The sequence below is a fragment of the Malus domestica genome, chromosome 04 (genome assembly GCF_042453785.1).
Source record: "Malus domestica chromosome 04, GDT2T_hap1".
NCBI classification, from domain to species: domain Eukaryota; kingdom Viridiplantae; phylum Streptophyta; class Magnoliopsida; order Rosales; family Rosaceae; genus Malus; species Malus domestica.
The window spans coordinates 25465453-25485053 of record NC_091664.1 but is presented as its reverse complement, the minus strand read 5'-3'; the positions used below and the strand labels follow the sequence as shown (position 1 = coordinate 25485053).

General features: G+C 36.9%; 3 protein-coding genes and 1 pseudogene across 3 annotated transcripts; 3 read left to right on the top strand and 1 right to left on the bottom strand.

The window, feature by feature from the left end:
- The first annotated feature begins 235 nt into the window (after window positions 1-235).
- Window positions 236-3701, top strand: LOC139195076 (uncharacterized protein At2g29880-like). The gene is made up of 3 exons (XM_070820265.1): window positions 236-295; window positions 2678-2920; window positions 3501-3701. Exons 1-3 carry the CDS (start codon window positions 236-238, stop codon window positions 3699-3701), a joined length of 504 nt encoding a protein of 167 aa, XP_070676366.1.
- A 690-nt stretch (window positions 3702-4391) lies between these two features.
- LOC139195075 (uncharacterized) lies at window positions 4392-5312 on the top strand. The gene is made up of 3 exons (XM_070820264.1): window positions 4392-4464; window positions 4555-4779; window positions 5167-5312. The coding sequence occupies exons 1-3, from the start codon at window positions 4392-4394 to the stop codon at window positions 5310-5312; spliced, it is 444 nt and encodes a 147-aa protein (XP_070676365.1).
- A 3643-nt stretch (window positions 5313-8955) lies between these two features.
- Window positions 8956-11095, bottom strand: LOC103408576 (G-type lectin S-receptor-like serine/threonine-protein kinase SD2-5). Its single transcript, XM_070820344.1, has 2 exons — window positions 10594-11095; window positions 8956-10164 (listed from the first exon to the last, which is right to left on the bottom strand). The coding sequence occupies exons 1-2, from the start codon at window positions 10975-10977 to the stop codon at window positions 9124-9126; spliced, it is 1425 nt and encodes a 474-aa protein (XP_070676445.1). The 5' UTR covers window positions 10978-11095; the 3' UTR covers window positions 8956-9123.
- Window positions 11096-13271: 2176 nt separating this feature from the next.
- Window positions 13272-15826, top strand: LOC139195074 (DNA N(6)-methyladenine demethylase ALKBH1D-like; annotated as a pseudogene).
- Window positions 15827-19601: the final 3775 nt, after the last annotated feature.

Genomic DNA, 19601 nt, shown 5'->3' with positions numbered 1-19601 from the left:
CCGGACACCCACTTGCTCGAACATTCGCTTCTTGGGAACCAGTCCACCTTAGCTTTCCGAGTCGACGCTTTGTAAGTGCTAGCAAAGATGGTGATGCACGCATATGGGATGTTACGTTGAGGAAATCTATTATATGTCTTAGTGGCCACACACTTACAGTAATTGTGTAAAATAGGGTGGAAACGGTGTCATATATATGGGCTCCCAGGATTGTACTATCAAAGTATGAGAGACCATGCATGCTGACCAAACCTGCCTCCACGTGAAGGTTTCCTCTAACAGCTGGACCGTTGAGGTTAATGTGAAGGGAGAAATCTCGTTGTTGCCAATTCCCAGCAGCTTTTTTGAATGATGTGATTTACTTTTCTTATCTTTTGGAGACATATGTATAACCCCACCAGAGGGTAATCATAAATAAAGAAAGAATGCAGCATGCCAAAAAAAAAAGGCAAAATGTCGGCAAGCCCAAAATAGTGGGCTGGAAGGTTATGTGGATGGCGAATGCCCATATACCCAAAAGAGCCAGGCTCTATGGCTTCAAGCTCCAACATTCATCCCTCCACTTAAGGTTCACCCTCTATTATCACCAACCAAGTGATCAAAAGTACGTCCAGTACTCCAAAATTATTCAGCAGCCTGCCGCTATTATCACCAACTAGGTGATCAAAAGTACGTCCAGTACTCCAAAATTATTCAGTCACCTGCCGTTATTATCACCAACCAGGTGATCAAAAGTACAACATGTCCTCCAAAAAATCATTCATGAGCATCACTCATGATAATCACCATCATACATAAGCATCACTCATGTCAATCATACATAAACATTCATGAGCATCACTCATGTCAATCATACATAAACATTCATGAGCATCACTCATGTCAACATTCATGAGCATCACTCATGTCAACATCTATGAGCATCACTCATGTCAATCAACATAAACATTCATGAGCATCACTCATGTCAATCAGCTTCGAAAGCTTCATTTACAGAGCTCCAGCTTCGAGAGCTCCAGTTTCGAAAGCTTTATTTATAGAGCTCCAACTTCGAAATCTTCATTTACAAGAGCTCCAGCTTCGAAAGTTTCATTTACAAAAGCTTCAGCTTCGAAAGCTTCATTTACAAAGCTCCGACTTCAAAGCTTCATTTACAAAAGCTCTAGCTTCAAAGCTTCACTTTCAAAGCCTCACCTATAAAACTTCACTTTCAAAGCTTCACCTACAAAGCTTCAGTGCATTGTATACAAAGACCACCTCCGAACAACCGCCACTTCGGCCCATACATGGATTGAATTTGAAGTCTCCAGCCAACAGACTCTGTTGACTGAAGACTTGGGGGACTACACTATGTACCATATATTGGGCTTCCGCAACTAGGCCTCATGAAAAAAAAACTTGGGGGACTTAGCCCATTATTTATGAACTGAGGAGCGAACCCTTATTCTATAAAAGAGACTCCCTCACTTTCATTAGAGAGCACCCATTATTCATGTATTAAGGAGCGAACCCTTATTTTATAAAATGGACTCCTTCACCTTCATTAGAAAAAAGACTCTTAGCCCATCACTTATGTATTGAGGAGCAAACCCTTATTCTATAAAAGGGACTCCCTCACATTCATTAGAGAGTATCGCTGCCAGCTGAGCAACCGCTTCGCCGCGAGCATCACTCCTAACCCATCACTTATGTATTGAGGAGTGAGCCCTTATTCTATAAAAGGGACTTCATCACCATCATTAGATAGCATCGCCACCTGCTGAGCAACCATCTCGCCGCGAGCATCAACTCTAGCCCATCATTTATGTATTGAGGAGCGAACCCTTATTCTATAAAAGGGACTCCCTCACCTTCAACGCCACAAGCCGAGCCAACCAAGGCAACATAAGCCACAAGCCGAGTAGCCTCGCAACATGTGCTACTTCTAGTTGAGCATCATTTCACATGGAGCACCGCCTCATATCGAGTATCAGTTCTAGACGACATCTAGTTACTTCGGCCCACACATGGACTGAATTTCAAATCTCCAGCCAAAAAACTATGTTGACTGAAGACTTGAGGGAGTACTGTTTGTACCATATTTAAGGCCTCCGTATTTAGACCTCGTATAAATACTCGGGGGACTCAAATGTAATTATGTAATAAATGAAGGGGCAAATATGTAATAAGTGAGGAGCCCTTATTCTATAAAAGGACTCCTCACTCTCCTCATTGGGAGAGGTCAAACTTTTAGGCCATGGGAAGAGAGAAAACATCTCAGAGAGGGCAAACACAGAAAATAGGCTAGAGAGCACACTGCCTCTAGCCTTCTTGTATATTCACCATTCATAGTGAAACAATATCAACATCAGTGTGGACGTAGCCCAAACATTGGGGTGAACCACAATACATTTTGTGTTCTTTACTTTCTTGCAGATTCACGGTCGGATTTATGTTGTTCCAATACCCCTCCTGTTTTGTGCATCAATAAATAATATGTCCATCTGTTGAGATGATTTCTTTAATCTAATATGAAACAATCATTCAGTCTTTTTTTATAGTCATTTATGCTTTTTTCATGTCTCATTGTTTTATTATAATGCATCATCTAGTAAGATTATAAATGGGAGATTAACAACAAGAAAAGACAAAAGGAAACTATCAATGGTCTATGCAAGAGAACAACATGTTGTTATAGCTACTTGTTGAGGCCATAAACAATGGATGGCGTGATGCTAATGGCATAATAAGCAAGCAGACCATAGAAGCCAAAATTGTTCCCGTGCTCAATGAAAAACTTGGGTGTAAAAAAATTGAAGATCACGTTAAGAACCATATGAAAACATTGAAGGGTCGATTTCAATCAATTTGCCAGCTTTTTAGACACAGTTCTGGAGTTAGTTGGGACCATGTCACAAAGAAGCTCACAGCTAGTGATGAAGTATGAGAATGTTTCCTTAGGGTGAGTTTTATTTATTTATTTAAAGAATATATTATTTACACATGATGATCTTCATGTTTATACATTTTGTATTTAACAATTTTATTATGTTTTTATTTTTGCTAGTTTTACCCAAAGAGTCGAGGTATTTGCAAATAGACATTTGTAGACTATGAAGATTTGATGACTATTTTTGGTGATGGGACAGCTAAAGGAAATAATCAATTGGATTGGGTGATGATACTAATGCCATAACATATAGAGTTGAAGAAAGTAGGCCAGTCAAATTAGACGAATTTCCTCCCTTTGATAAGAACGTCGAGCAACTTGATCCATTATTCCAAATGCCATCCTATGCATCATCTTTCCTAGATGAAAATTTTGAGGCTCCCGCTGCTCCACCCATACCAAAGCTACTTCCAAGGAAAAGATCTTGACCTAAGTTTGAACCAAAATTAAAAGGGACTACCTCTCATATCTTTCTTATGGAAAAAGTTTATATTGGAATGGATTCGATTGCTGCAATTGCCACTGAAATTCAAGGAATTCATAGCATAATGGAGAAAAGAGAAAAAGATAGAGAGAAAAAAAAAAAGAAATGGAGAAAAAAGAAGAAGAGAAAAACAACAATGTTTGGGATGCTATCAAAGAGATTCCAAACTTGGATGCTCCTAGTCATTACAAAGCAGTTGCGTTGGTTCAAAAATTGGGAATGAAAAAAGAGTTCTTGAAAATGACACCAGAAGAACACTCAGAATGGATAAAATACAATATGGAGTGAATGCGATTATTTTACATTTGTTTACATCTTGGAGTATTTACTTTTGTTTGATAACATGTTGACTTTGGTTTGGTTATTTCAAATTTGATCTTGGAGTATCTAATTTGTTTGATAATACATTGACTTTGGTTTAAATGATAGAAGAAGTAGTTTATTTCTTTACCTTTCTCTCTATTATGTTCTAATGGTATAGTTTTGTTTTTTTAGGTGATTCTTTATATAATGTCTGAAAGTATGTGTGAAGAGGAAATGGAAAGAGAAGATGAAGAGTATCATGAAGCCATTAAGTTACTATTGATGGCAGTACAAGCAATAGTTCAAGTGCTAAATGCATTAATGGTTATTATACATGATGATCATATTGAACGTCCATTGGCTCGACGACCTATTAGTAGAACTGGATACGATTATATTAACAAGGTATTGAATAAGGATCCTCAAGAATTTCGAGTGCTATATAGAATGTATCTAGATATTTTCTTAAAGTTATGCGACGTCCTTACAGAAAAGACGCATTTGAAGGGTACAAGATTTATTTGTATTGAAGAAATGGTTGCTACATTTCTACTCACTATTGGTCAAAATTCTTGATATTGCCAAACTCAGGACACATTTCGCCGGTCACATTTTACAACAAGCAAAAATTTCAACAATGTTTTGAAGGCCTTGAACACAATTGCACTAGATTTGATGGTACAACCTGGATCCACGATGCCAACTAAAATAAGAGAAAGTACAAGATTTTACCCTTATTTTAAGGTTAGTAATTAGTACTTATCTTAACCATATCTTGATTAAACTGGTTTCATAAACATATTCTTAGCTATGTATTAACTCTTATAATTAATTTAAGATTGTGTTGGAGCTATTGATGGAACACCTATACCAGCAATGGTATCAGGACCTAAAGTAGCTAGCTATCGTGATCATCATGGTAAAATATCACAAAATGTATTAGCTGCTTGTAACTTTGATTTGGAATTCATATATATTCTTAGCGGATGGGAGGGTTCAGCTCATGACTCCAAACTATTACATGATGTTGTATCAAGGAGGAACGGACTTAAAGTGCCAGAAGGTTCATATTCATTCATTTATTTATACTAGGACGTACCATAAATAATAACTTTATGTGTTTTAATTTTAGGTAAATTTTTTCTAGTGGATTGTGGATTTGCAAATCGTCTTCAATTTTTAGCTCCGTTTCAAGGTGTTCGATATCATCTCCAAGATTTTGCTGGTAACGATCGTGACCCCGTAAATGCGAATGACTTGTTCAATCTTCGACGTGCTTCCTTGAGAAACGTAGTGGAGAGGATATTTGGTGTATCTAAATCTCGATTCACAATTTTCAAGTTTGCACCTCCATTTCTAATTAAAACACAAGCAGAGTTAGTGTTAGCTTGTGCAAGGCACAACTTTCTTCGCAAGGAGTATCTTTCTGATGAATTTCCAATCGAACCAGAAGATGATAAATCTGAAGATGAAGAAAATGATGATGAACTAGGTAATCAAACTCAAGAGCAACAACGACAGATTGCTAATGCATGGAGAGCTGACATAACTACAAATATGTGGAGAAATGTTGCGAATGATAGCATTCAAAGATGAGAAATAGAGAATTAATTATTTTTACGGATTGGAGTATGCAATTTATGTTTGAAAAACTTTGATAGCTAGTTTATTATGTAAGCCCTAACTTTCAATTTTTTGAATGCCAATGTTTAATTTCACTTTGATAGCTAGTGAACTTGGTATTGTGATTTGGTATTAGTAGGATGAAACTGATTATTTATAGTATCATAAGAAGTTCAATGGTTATCCTCGGATTTCAAAAGCTCATCTATGCTCTACTTTTCTCTCCTTGCCATATTTTGTCAGGATGTTGGTGCAACTTCACACCTGGATGAAGGCTATTATGGATGTTTACCATCTTAGCCAGGAAAGCACTCTAATAAGGGAATCAAAGAGACCTCCTGAACCCAAAGATCATTCAAAAAATGGAGGAGCTAAAGTAGTTAGTCAAAAAAAAATTCATGTGACAAAGATAAATACTACTACGGATATTCAAGAGAACAGTAGCCATGAATCTTCGAATTTTCTCAAGTTCCTGGTAGCATGAGCTACGAAGCTTGGAACTTCAAACATCGAAATGATTTGTCAGCCTTATAGGTTAAACACGTAGTTATTTCCTGGAATTTTGTAGTCTGATATACACCAAGCCTTTTTTTTTCACTATAAAAAGAATGAAATTGTTGATCAAATTCTTTGAAATTCTCTAACCCCATGTAAAGAATTCTCTCACAATTCATGTGAATTCTCTGGAAGTTATAATTAATTCACTCAAAATCTCTAGGAAATCTTTTTTTTTTCTCTCAAACTCTCTCAAATTCTATATATTTAAATTCCTCAAAATCCTAATTGAATACACCCCCCTAAATATTCATACTGGTAAAATTCATGTGTCTAGATATGTCTTATTTGATGAAGTTTTCCATATTCAACCTTCAGCCTGTTTCAACAGTCAAAATTGTCCTCTGCATCATCTTCATTGAATTCATCACATACTCCAATACATTCACCACATTTAACTCCAATCTTCACATTAAGAAATCAAGCATGTTCACATTCATCTCTTTCATTATCATCTCGAACTACAGACTCCTTGACTATGCATTCATCTAGTGCCTCAGATTCATTATATGCATCCAGAGCCTCAGATTCATTGGAAATAGTTGCATCTAGTGCTCCAGAGTTTGTTTCTTTACCTACCAATCATAACAATACATCATACATATCTTGTGATTCTGCAATACATCAGTTGCCTCTAACATGCTCCACTACACAACATTTTTTCTCTGGGGATCCTGACTTTCAACAAGAGTAACTAAGTGTTGTTCTACCAATACCAATGAATGTACATCCTATGCAAACCAGATCTAAGAATGGGGTGTTCAAAAAGAGAGCTTTTACTGCTACTGTCACTTCAGAACCCAAAACATTCAAAACTGCATCTTAAGTTTCAGAATGGTAGGTTGCAATGAAAGAAGAAATAGTTGCTCTTCACTCTCAGAAGACTTGGTCTTTAGTTCCATTACAACCTAATAAGAATTTAGTTGGTTGCAAATGAATCTATAAAATAAAGAAGAATGCAGATGGGTTTGTGGCAAGGCATAAGGCAAGACTTGTGGCACAAGGGTATAGCCAAGAAAAAGATGTTGATTATCTGGAAACGTTCAGTTCTGTTGTAAAACCTATAACAATAAGACTAATCTTTGCCTTAGCTGCTCAATTTAAGTGGTCTCTTAGGCAGCTAAATGTTAAAAATGCCTTTCTACATGGCATACTTTAAGAGGAAGTCTATATGGCACAACCTCTAGGATTTAAGAGTGCAAGACATCCTTCAAACTATGTTTGCAAACTCCAGAAATCATTAAATGGGTTAAAACAGGCTCCCAGAGCCTGGAATGAGAGATTCACCAGTTTGTTACCAAGTTTGGGATTCTCAAGTTGATCATTCCTTGTTTGTGCAACAATCTTCAAGGGGGACTGTGTTATTGCTATTGTATGTTGATGATGTGATTCTCATAGGTAGCAGTTCTCAATTGATCAACCAAGTTATACAAGCTCTCACTAAAGAGTTTGAAATGAAAGATTTGGGAAAGTTGTATTTCTTTCTGGGATTGCAAATCAGTTATAAATCAAAAGGCTTGTTTGTATCACAGACAAAGTATATCAATGAGTTGGTTGATAAAGTGGATTTTCAAGACTCTAAACCATGTAACATACCATGTCTACCTTATCACAGGTTACTCAAGGATGATGGGAAGCCTTATCAAAGTCCTGAACAATATAGGAGTGTTGTTGGAGCACTTTAGTACCTCACTTTTACAAGACCTGACATCGTTTTTGCAGTCAATTAAGCTTGCCAGTTCATGCATAATCCTATGGTCTCTCATGTCATTGCAGTAAAGAGAATCATTTGATATCTTAAAGGAACATCTACCTATGGTATTCATTTCAAACGAGGACCAATGCATTTGCAATCTTATAGTGATGCAAATTAGGCAGGTGATCCAAATGATAAGAGATCAACTTCAGGGTTTGTTGTGTTTCTTGGTTCAAATCATATTTCTTGGGCATCTAAGAAACAACACACTGTGTCTCGATCATCCACAAAAGCTGAGAATCAAGCTCTAGCCATTACTACTGCTAAACTTGCCTGGATTCGACAGTTATTCTGTGATATGCATATACCTTTACATTCATCTCCAATGATATACTATGATAATGTTTCAGCTATTGCACTGTCTACAAATCTGTGTTCCATGCTAAGTCCAAACATATTGAAATAGACTATCATTTTGTATGGAAGAGAGTCACTCGAGAAGATCTTCAAGTTCAACATGTGTCTTCAGCAGATCAGTCATCAGATATACTTACAAAGGGTTTATCTGCACCTTTGTTTCAACAGCATTGTGGCAATCTAATGCTCAGTGCCTTAGAGCATCATATTGAAAGGGGATGTAAGAAGAATGAAGTACAAAACTGTGATCCAAGTGAGAAGGATATCAATGGTTAAAACAATGCCACTTGTCAAGAGATTAAATAAGCTGTTATGTTAGTTGGAATATTGGTTGTTAGAGTTGTAGTTAGTTGATATAAGGAGGCAGTTAAAAAGCAGATTACTTGCTTTGTAAGTTTGGTACCGAAAACACCTATATAGGTGAGGATTGTAAACCAACACAAATCAATGAAGAAAAACCTTTACAGCTACAAATCTTTCTCAATATTTCTCTCTGTCTTTTCCTCTTAGTTCTTCAATTCTGCTATTTACAACTTCAACAATCCGAACCGTCTATTTTTCAAGTTGCACCTCTTAGATCATCCGTACAAAATATTAACCAAATCGAAAATATTTGAAACATCTAATTGAGTTCAAAGAAATTGACGAACACTTTGTTCTATAAGAAAAAATGAAATTTCATTGTTATAATTAAATAGGCAAATGGTTTCAGATTGAATTGAACTTTTACAAGGATGATCAATGAATCGGGACTTACAAAATAGACAGTTCTAATGTTGAAATTCGATGTAGAGTGAGTCCCACAATTAATTCTTTTTTTTTAATGGGAATCCCTTCCTTTAAAGGGTCTGCTTAGTTATGTATTACGCTAAAAACCACTATGTTTCAAATTCTATTTTCGTCTTAGGTTCAAGACTAATCCCTTGATAAATAGCCTAACCCAAAAAATGAAAAACAAACTAACATTGGATTTGGTTTCAGCTGTTGCATTGTAAATGCACTCTTTGAACTACAACGCATTGCTTCTTATCTTATGAACATTTCAAAAACAACCAAAAATGCTGTTTCCTTTGCCTTTCTAAATTGAATCCGAAGACGAAAAAAACACCCAGTGAATCAAATGGAGTCAGTTGCTATGCCATTAGACAATGAGTGTCTTCTCTTACTTACCAAGTAAAATCCAAGCCCTCCAAAAACAAGAAGAATAATCAACCCATCAACCACTCCTACCAAGATCAAAACCCATTTCTTCAAATTTGACTTCCCATGACCCCCATGACCTCCCTTTGGAACCTTCACCATATAACTCAATAATCCGCTTCCCTTATTCTCAACCTGTTTAATACCAATTACCATTCCAAAAACAAAGCACCCTTTTGCAGAAGAATACAATGCAGCTGTGCAATTACAGTCCTCTAAGCACAAATTACCACATGCTTCTTTGCTCACATTAAAACTCTTTGTAGCGCCCCTCAAAACACTACTAACACCCTTCAATTCAAGCATCTCCGCCTTCATTTTATTCCCGCTTTTGCAAAACCCTCTTGATGAAATTCCTTGACCGCAATCAGAAGCTGTAGTACTAGTACTAGTACTTGTCCCATTTTCGGTCATCAAAAGTTGAATGCATGAACAAGTGCCGGACACTGTACAAACTCCGTAGGGCTTACACGCCAATGGAAGATCACAAGTGGTGTTTAGCGCTTGAAAAGAAGCATCAAATTTCGACATGCTAGGTGAGTAAAAATAGAGCCTCAAATTTCCTGTTTGGTTCCCCAATGCTAAAAACCTCATGGGCTGAAACCGAAAATTTTCATCAGATGGATGTATCTGTGCAATTTTCTTTTGATTATAACTGAATAGCTCTAACCCTTTTGGACCCAATTGAATATAAGCAATGTTTCTGTTCTTGGTGGGCTTGAATTCCCAATAGGAATAGTTCCATTTACCAGAATTTAAGTAGAGAGCAATCCTGCTTGGTTCAATTTCAAGAGAATAGTATGAAGTGGAGTTACTTGGGAATGAAGTCAACCTAGAAGCAACACTTAGTCTCTGACCCCAAAGCATTACATCAGTTGGAAAATTAAAACTCTGCCACTTTATACTGCCTAATGCATCAACTAGAACTAGATTGCCTGTCCTCAACATCTGTAATCTCTGCACCAAATTGACAAAAAAAATAAAAAATATTCAGCATTGATCAAATATTGTACAAACAAAAGGTAGCGGTTTTGACACTCTGTATTAACCATCTGCATTCCAAATTGGATACTACAATTTTTGAGAAATGATATTCGCCTTTCTATTGCAGTCCTCCTTTTGTTTATGTCCCTTAAATCTCATTTGATTTATTCAATACAATTGTCTCATAAAAATGAAGCAGGAGTGCAAGAGAGAAAAATAAAGTACGAAAATCATTTCCCTGTTTTTATACGGACTCACATGAGAAAGGCATGAGGGTAAAGATGAGCATTAAACTTTAACCGTATGCATACTAACTGAAAGAGTGCACGAGGCACAAAGATGAACTTTAAAATCACTAGCGAAAAATTAACGTTTCTTCGTTGTTTTTCGGTATAAACTTACCTGCACACCTTGTCCAGAAGTCCCACTTCTCCATCCCACCCTATCTTTTGGGCCCTTCAATCTCAAATCTCCGTCATGGGAGAGTTCAAGAACACATAAATTTGAAGTGTAAAACTTTGAGTAATGGCCAGAACTCCAAACCTTGACATCTCCAAGAAAGACTTGCAAGGAACATGAGTACTTTCCACTCACGTCTTCAACACTCATTGCAACTTTGAAACTTGGTTTGGTTTCATTGTTCTCCATCAAAAAAGCTCTCCCAATGAATCCCACATTGTACTCAAATGGCACTTCCAGAGTGAGCTGGTATCCGAGAGGAACATCGGTTTTCGAGTAGCCGTAAGTGAAGAAAATGGTGAGAGAGATGAAGAAGTAGAGCTGCATGAGTGAATTGCAGGCTCAAATTTCAAACATTAAGGCCTTTTTCTGGCAGGAATTTTATGAGAGACAGAGGCGGAAGGGTGGGCATGAATTGTGGGACTTTTGGGAAAAGGGTTTGAGCTTTCACTTTTTGGTTTGTTATTTGTGTGGGGGTATAGTAGGTTTGAGCTTTCACTTTTTGGAATTCAGATCCTCTCCGGATCTTGCAGTCTGACATCGACGGACTGAGTAATGCAGACTGTTTAAGAGAGGGAGAGAGATTCAAACTATTGGTTTGTGTGAAGTGGGATAATAAGATAAGCTAATGGGGGCCGTTGAATTTAAAATGAGTGGTAAGATTTTCTCGATCTATCGACTCCAGACTGCAAGATCTGCAAAAGATCTCGATTCCTAATTTTGTACTCTATTTAGTAGGTCTCTTGTTTTAAAGAATAATCACTTGCTAAATACAATGAAAATTATCAAATACTTGACATAAATTTGTAATCTAGCAACAACTTAACATGTTTGTTTTTCCAAGAGTCAAACTTCAAAATCTGTTCAAAGACTTAACAATGAAACATAGAAGGTCAAAATACAAGTAATCAACGGAATTAAAGAAACAAGATATTAAAAGTCAAATATATGAATAAGGCATATTGAGGCAACATGATTGGTGATGCACGCAACATGATAATAAGAAGGAAGGTGAAGGAATAAAACAAAAAACTTGAGGGCAAAAATTAAAACTCGTCAAGTTTTAATTAGGAATTCGTTTTTAGTTTTTACTTTTGATTCTAAGTTTTTATTTTTTTTTTAAATAAAATTTTGTTGGGTAACTACTTTCAACTTTTAAAAACAATGAAAACTAAAAACTACTTGAGTTTCAATATTTAGTTTCTGGTTTTCATATTTTATTTATTTTTAACTGAATGTAGTGAGAAAGTGGGATTATAAATTTTTCGCATGTAGTGAAATGGAGAATGAGAAAGGGATCAGGAAGTGTGGAGCCAGTGGAAAGGGATGAGTGCCATTACCCGTAGTGGGCAGCAGGCCAGGCCCGCCAGGGCGTCTTATATTTTGTGTATTTGCATCATGAATAACATGAAGCCTCCTGCCGCGTGTGCGATCATTATGCTCTCCACGCTTTGCCAGCTGACATTGTTCTCGCGCCATATTGACATGTAGGGTTCCTTATGGGCCGAACCAATTGGGCGCTTTTGGGCTTCACTGAGCAACCTGACGGGAGACAAATCCAGTTCATCTGAACCGGCACCGCCGATGGACTTAACCAAATCAACCGCCAAACCAAGGAGCATTGGATTCGAATTTCTGCACTGACGATTTCGTATATTTCGGTGTCGGTCAAGCTTCGTCGTTTTGGGATATTAATGGAGATCTGATATGTGGCTCCATAGAAAAGTCAATACAGAATGTTGACGTAACTTAATCATGACCGTTCAAATAGAAGGGACGAGAGGGGAGGGAAACTTGGAGTCCTTTCTCTGGTATATGACATCTTTGATGATCTTTTCAATTCCTTGTGCTTCTTGTAACACCCTAAATTGTTGTTAATGTTATTTAAAAACACTCCAAGAACCAAAATATCACGTGGTGAAAATGGTTCTTTAAGAAACTGTTTGATACTAGAAGTAAGCTAAGAATTTCACTAAAATGTTGTTAAAATTTCCAGAGGTGGTTTTTGAATCCGTAGTATTTCATTTATTCCCGCCACTCCTCAGTTCTTCTAAATTTTCAATTGTGCTTCGGGTAATAATTAATTTACCTTAATTATTACTTATTTGGATATCATTTTCCTAAATAAATTATCTTTCCTGTTCTTTAAACTGACAGGTGATCAGATGTGGCTCTTCTTCGAATACACATGCTGGTGTTGTGAGTGGAAATGTCGGAAACAGAAACGAAAATTGGCAAATGATAAGGGTTGGAAGTTTTTCAATTGATTACAAGATTTCTGATGTCCCATCTGGTATTTGATCAACGCAACTTGTTCCCAAGTCTGCATTAGATCCTACTAAGGCGAACTGCTACTCTCTCAGTTCTTTTATTCATATCAATAAAAGGAAGTATCGAATTGATGTAAGATCAAAACGAGTTAATATGGAAGATGGTGCTACAAGTTCATGCTCTAAGAATATAAGTAAATTTCCACATGAAAGCTCGAATATGTCAGATTGTCAAAGCGAGAAGGATATATATTCATCTTTTCCTACAGAATTTGGGGAAAAAAGAATGCATGGCTTCCCAGAAAAGTCTCGTTATGCACCAAGAAATATGATGAACCGTTTGATATATGCATGTCTTGGAGCAGAAGTTCTCCACCTAAAGCTTGGCTTGCAAGAAAGATAGAAAACCAGAATGAAGAAGACAAGGTGGAATTCGAAAATCCAGAACATACAGACCTCACAAGTCCAAATAGTACTACTGAGGTCTGGGACGAAATTGTTGAAATTTTTGTCAACCTCAGTCAACAGGTTTTGGGTTTTTTCCCTTCTAAATCATAGATTAGCAATTCTAGATCAGAGAAGTACCTATCAATTTCCATTCATGATGTGCATTTGATCTGCGATATAGATTATGGACATAATATTAGTAATTACTGATAATTAGGTTTTGATGATTCTGGTCTGGTCTATCTGTGGTGACACATTGTGCAGTTTTTTGAAAACCGATTGTTTTAGATTCTTTATACTGCAAACTTGTTACTAATGCCTTGGTAACACTTAAATTTATAGGTTGAAATAGTGAAAAAATGCCGGGAGCTCGATGTAGGTCCTGGAGGCTTTTATCGGCCAGGTTACCAAGATGGAGCAAAACTTCGTCTATAGATGATGTGCCTTGGCTGGGACTGGGATCCTCAGACAAGAAAATATGGAGATAGGCGAACAATAGATGGTACTCGGCCTCCTGGAATACCTAAAAAATTTAGTTCGTTTGATAAAAGAGTGATTCGAGAGGCGCATGCCCACATTAAATAGGAACTCAGAGTTAGTAGAGCAGAAGAAATACTCCCTTCAATGTCTCCTGATTTATGAATTGCCAACTTTTATACAACAACTGGTCAACTTGGTCTTCATCAGGTATTTACTCAAATACACTTTCAATAAAACCAAACGTATATGTGCGTTGCAGGATCTAGAATCTATGTAAATAGTACTATAAATTACATTTACACATCAAAATTATGTTGTTTTATTCAATGCTCTTAATTTTGGTTAGTCATATTCTTAAATTTGTGTCACTTTCCACCAGTCCCAATTGTTCTTGAAGGCAACAATTATTTTTGGGTTAATTTCAGTTTACTAACCTGAAGTTTCTTGGTTTTCAACATTTGGTACATCACATTTTTTTCATTCCAGAGTGGTACCTAAAGTCATAATTTTGAGATAGTTTCATACATCCATTAAGTTTGCTGTTATATCAACCGTTAACTGGTGACGTGGAGCCCAAATGGACAATGATTGGACGCCACATGTCAATACGGACCCACATGAATATTAAAAAAATATACTTTAAAAAAAATTGAAAAACCCATCCTTCTCCTACCTCACACCCCCCCCCCCGGATCCCGCCCAACACTCCCTCCCTTCTCTCCTCTGCACCCACCCAACTCTCCCTCCCTTCTCTCTCCATTGTCGGCATCGGCGTCCATCTCACTACCCAACTCTCCATCCACATCCAACGGTGGGAAATTTAGATCGAATGGCAGCGAGGCCTTGTGAAACGACGATGACACAACGAAATCCCCATTGTCCTTTACCACCAATGAGGACGAATCACAGTCTATGTGGCAGTCCTCAAGAACCCCCTGCATCATCCTCGGTTGTCGTTTCCACCGCGACAAGTCAGCAACCTTCCACGATGAAGGGGGTTCTCGCTCTGCTGTCCACATTGGGTGGTGGTAAGAAGGGCCAGGGAGGGGCTTAGGGCGTCAACTCTGATCCAGCAACACATTCCACATCTCCAGATCCAGAAACACACTGCACATCCGCGATTCGACCTTGGAAGATAGAGAGAGAAACTGAGATAGAAGAGAGAGAAAGATAGAAAGGTCAAATTTGGGGGAGCTAATCGGGTTGTCGGGGTCGACCAAAGGTGAACCGGCGTCAGCCGTTGAGAGAGAAGGGACGAAGGGTTGGGTGGGCGAGAGAAGGGAAGGAAGGTTGGGTGGGATGGAGGGGTAGGGGTGTGAGGTAGAAGAAGGATGGGTTTTTTAAATTTTTTTTTTTTTTTTTAAGTTTGCATTATTTTTTATTTTTTATTTATTTATTATTATTTTTAATATCCACATGGGCCCATATGGACAAGTGACATCCAGTCATTGTCCACGTGGGTACCACGTCACTAGTTAACGGCTGATTTGATAGCAACTTTAACGGATATATGAAACTGTCCCAAAAATTATGACTTCAGCTACCATTCTGGGACGAAAAAACTTAATATACCAAATATTGAAAACTAATAAACTTCAAAGTAGTAAACTGAAATTAACCCATTATTTTTTTATACTTATTTGGTGATCAGACGAAGTTTTGATTTTTAGAATCGCGATGAAAGCGGAAAGTCTCTCCGAGAAGGATTGCCCGTCGTCTCCATCTCTATAGCTGATTCAGCAGACTTCCTCTACGGAGATGAGAGCGATATTGCAAAGGCAGAGAATGTTGTTTGGAATCTGGAAATCTGCTGATATTCGGAGGTCGTTCGACTCATTTGTTTCACGGCGTGACATCGATCCTACCAGACTCAGCTCCAACGAGTTTGTTGGAAGCAACCAGCCTTCGTCCCGGCCACCTTAATCTTACCTTCAGACAGTATTGATTAAACAACATCTGTAGGTCTGACATCTATTCTACTTGCACACAGTGATTAATTTTCGTTATTAAACTACATTACTCCAGATGGAGTAATTAATATAAATTTTAGTATTTCTAGCAGTTTAATTACCTCCACAAGCTTTCAACATAATCTTATTAGCTATGTTTACAAAATTTAAAATATGCCCTAGTAAATAATTAGTCGACTTTGAGATTTACGCTGTTACTGCAACTTTTTTCATTAACCGATCTAAAAATAATTGCTGCTATAGACATTTAAATTTTGGATGGTATCAAGCTTCTTTGAGAGTTACGCTGTGATTACGATGTGTTTAACTTGTATAACTCACTGACATCAGATTAGAGGCTTCATTCAATCACGTAACATTCGAACATAAATTGTATAACCCCGTTTGTATATTTGGTTGCTGTGTACACCTAGAATGTTATTTTGGCTGTGCGGCTGTTTGATGGTACCCATATTTAGTTTTCGTCCCTAAGCTCTCATATTAGTTTCTTATGTTCTTTAACTTAATTCTGAGTTGCATAAGTGGTCCTTCCATCAAATCGTCTTATTTTCCATCAAATTTAAGGGCGTAATGGTCTACATACAAAAAAAAAATCTAATTTATATGAAAAAGAGAAGAGCTTGACTCCTTAATACTATGGAGGAGTTCCTCCTCAAAATACTTCATGGTCTATTGACAGATTTCTTGTTTACGATCAGAACCGTTCATATTATAAATCAATATGCAAAAAAATAATTAAAACTAAGATCATTTAGTCAATAAAGAGGTTCCCGATCATAAGCACAAAGTTCTATGAATGGATTATGAGCTATTTCAAAGATGAATTCATCATCAATCCTTGAGAAGCCAACTCTTTCTCTTAAAAAAAATCATCTTCTTATTTTTTGGATGAAATTTCTATTTTATTCCTCAGCTTAATGAAAAAGTTGACGGAGTTAATGAAAAGAACTACTAGGGCAACAAATGACATAATTCTAGGACAATAGACTATTAGTAGAGTGCAAAGATGAAAACTAAACCCGTGGTATATATCAGAGACTTATGCTACAATTTAGTCTTCCAATTAAACTTAATGTGGTTATGTTAATCCAATGGCTAATTAATTAATTATGAGTTAAGTGACAGAATTAGCAACATTCTACTTCTCAGCCGCTGCTTTTGATGCATGCATGAATCAGCATTGTCCTGTTTGATGATACAACTGTCTTATGCTTTTTATAATCATGAACAGAAACCTGGATAATATGTCGACTCATTAATAAAAATATTATGCCAGATATGCTAGGAATCTAATTGGAGTTGTCAAGATAAGATGCTGGCCCCATAAAACAATATACATGGTTTTGATCTGGCGTCGGGTTCTTGTCTTTTGTGGATCAAGAAAATTTGAGTATGTCTGTTTGACTAGTTGGATGATCTGGCATTTTCACAAAAGAACGGTCTGCACCATATTTGCATACAACCCGGCCCTTTGTGGGTGCAATTCCAGATGCATGCGTTCCCATTCTTATTTCGTGAGCTGGTTATTAGATGGCCCTGCTGAATATTTATTCCGTCGACTTTCTTGGGCATACAATAATCTGGTATGTTAATCTGCTGACTGTATCCTTGGTAGTTTCATTGGCTTGATTTGCTGACATGGTTTGAAATGGATGAGTTTATCCGATCAGGATCCTCTCCTGAGCAAATGGTGAGGATCCTCATGACCAGGCTCATCGAGCCGTTCAAATTTTATTTAACGGCTACAAACAGGGGGTCCTTCTAAAAGTTATAATAATTGTAGCCATTGAATAAAATTTGAACTGCCCGATGGGCCTGGTCATGAGAATCCTCACCATTTGCTCAAGAGAGGATCCTGATCCGAGTTTATCAAGTTGCGTGGATAACTATTTTATTATAGGCCGAGCATGTTATATTATTAAATTGTCAATTTAAACTATTGATTAAGTTTTGGGATCCCTTAAGTTTTTATTCGTAATACGTATTTCAAATTGACGGTTTGACAACTTAATTTGCTAGAATATCTTCTTTCTTTTTTTTAACAAATTGTTTATTGGGAGGAAGGTTGTTTGGAATCAAGGGGATGACTATAATATAAAATAGCATTGCCTCAATAATACTTTTATAATCAAAAGGAGATTAGGTGGTGACTTCGCCACGACAACTTTTTTGGGAACTGGGAAGACTCACAGAGATATTTCAACCTTCACCAAGCAACCATCGTATAATTCATCAATGTCAGAAGTCGAACTCAAGACATGCCGTGTAGAAAACATACCTAAAAGTCACCCCCAACCACTGAACCGCCTTGTCGTAGTTACATTGCCTCAATAATAGGGATGTGGAAATCCTACGCAGAAAACACCGTGATGGTGGCATCTGATTAATTTGGACGTCGAAATCTATTTTATTATTGTGATCACGACTTCGTTTGTACTTGGGTCATTATGCTTATGATTATATAATTGAATCTTCATAGTTTAACATTTTTAAATGCATTATTGCCCTCCAAATACACGATACATTTTTGGTGTACTGAGAACATGTTTCTGTACACTAAGTGTCATTATATAAGTGAATGGATACTTGAAAAAAATCTTTGTCCCTGCTTATATTTTAACACTTAATTTATTGAAATATGTTACTAGTACACTAAAAAATCTCTCCTAAATACGCAGAGGATAGCCACAACTTCAAAGCTGCTTTATTAATCGAATACATTGTTTAATAGTTCTAGAAGATGATTAGTGTTAATCACCAAACTTACATAAAGTTCCCACCTCATTAATAATTGAGTGTTTCTATGCAAGATATCCATGGTGTCGTCACACTCCCTTTAGATAAACCGATATTTTTATGTACTTAGCTCTCATTTGGCTTCGATTTCAGACTAAGTTCGTTGTAGGATGGTTTATTAATCCTATTTAGGGTTCAATTATTGGCTAACCACTTTTTTGGAAAAGCCAAAATGTGAATGGTGTAGAGACGGACGCATTTTGCTAAACAACACCCATTATTCGGTCTAAGTTCATGCTTTGTAGATGAACATGGGTCCATTTTTTGCTACTGAATGAGGTGAGGTGAGGTATTATGGTTGTTTTGTTGGGATGCACTGCTAAAGTAGACAACCATTTGTGGCTTTGTTGAGTGCGTGATTTACAATACTACATAAAGATTAGTTGATAAGGCAACCTCATAAGATAGTTGGTCAAGTTATTCTCATAAATGAAACGGCTATTTTGTATTTGTGTATCAATCGGCCTTTCAGAGGCGCAATCCTCAATATATGAAGTCCCATTCTTTATAAGAGTGTTTAACCACGTGATGATATTGCCCTATTAAAATATTTAGGATAATTAACCAAAATAAACATATTTTGACATTTAGTTACACTTTTGTTCAGACTTTTAAAAATTGTTCTTTTGATCAAATTTTCATGTAAAAAGTCTATATTGCCCTTCATTAATCAAAAGGGGCAAAAGCGCAACAACGCTCTAACAACAGTACAACACCCAAATGACACTCTCCTTTCAAATGTTGAATCATAACTTAGACAACAACACAACAATGGCGCCACAACTACACTCTAATGACTTTAAAAGCAACCAAAAATCCATTTTCAAGAAACACCCCACTTTACCAAAAAGGACATATTTCAATTTGATATATGTAGACCAAATTCTTAGGATTTTGAACACCACTACAACAACAACAATCTGATGACCACACAACAAAACTCCAAGAATACTCCCTCTTTTATGATTTTGAACTAACAGAACTCCAA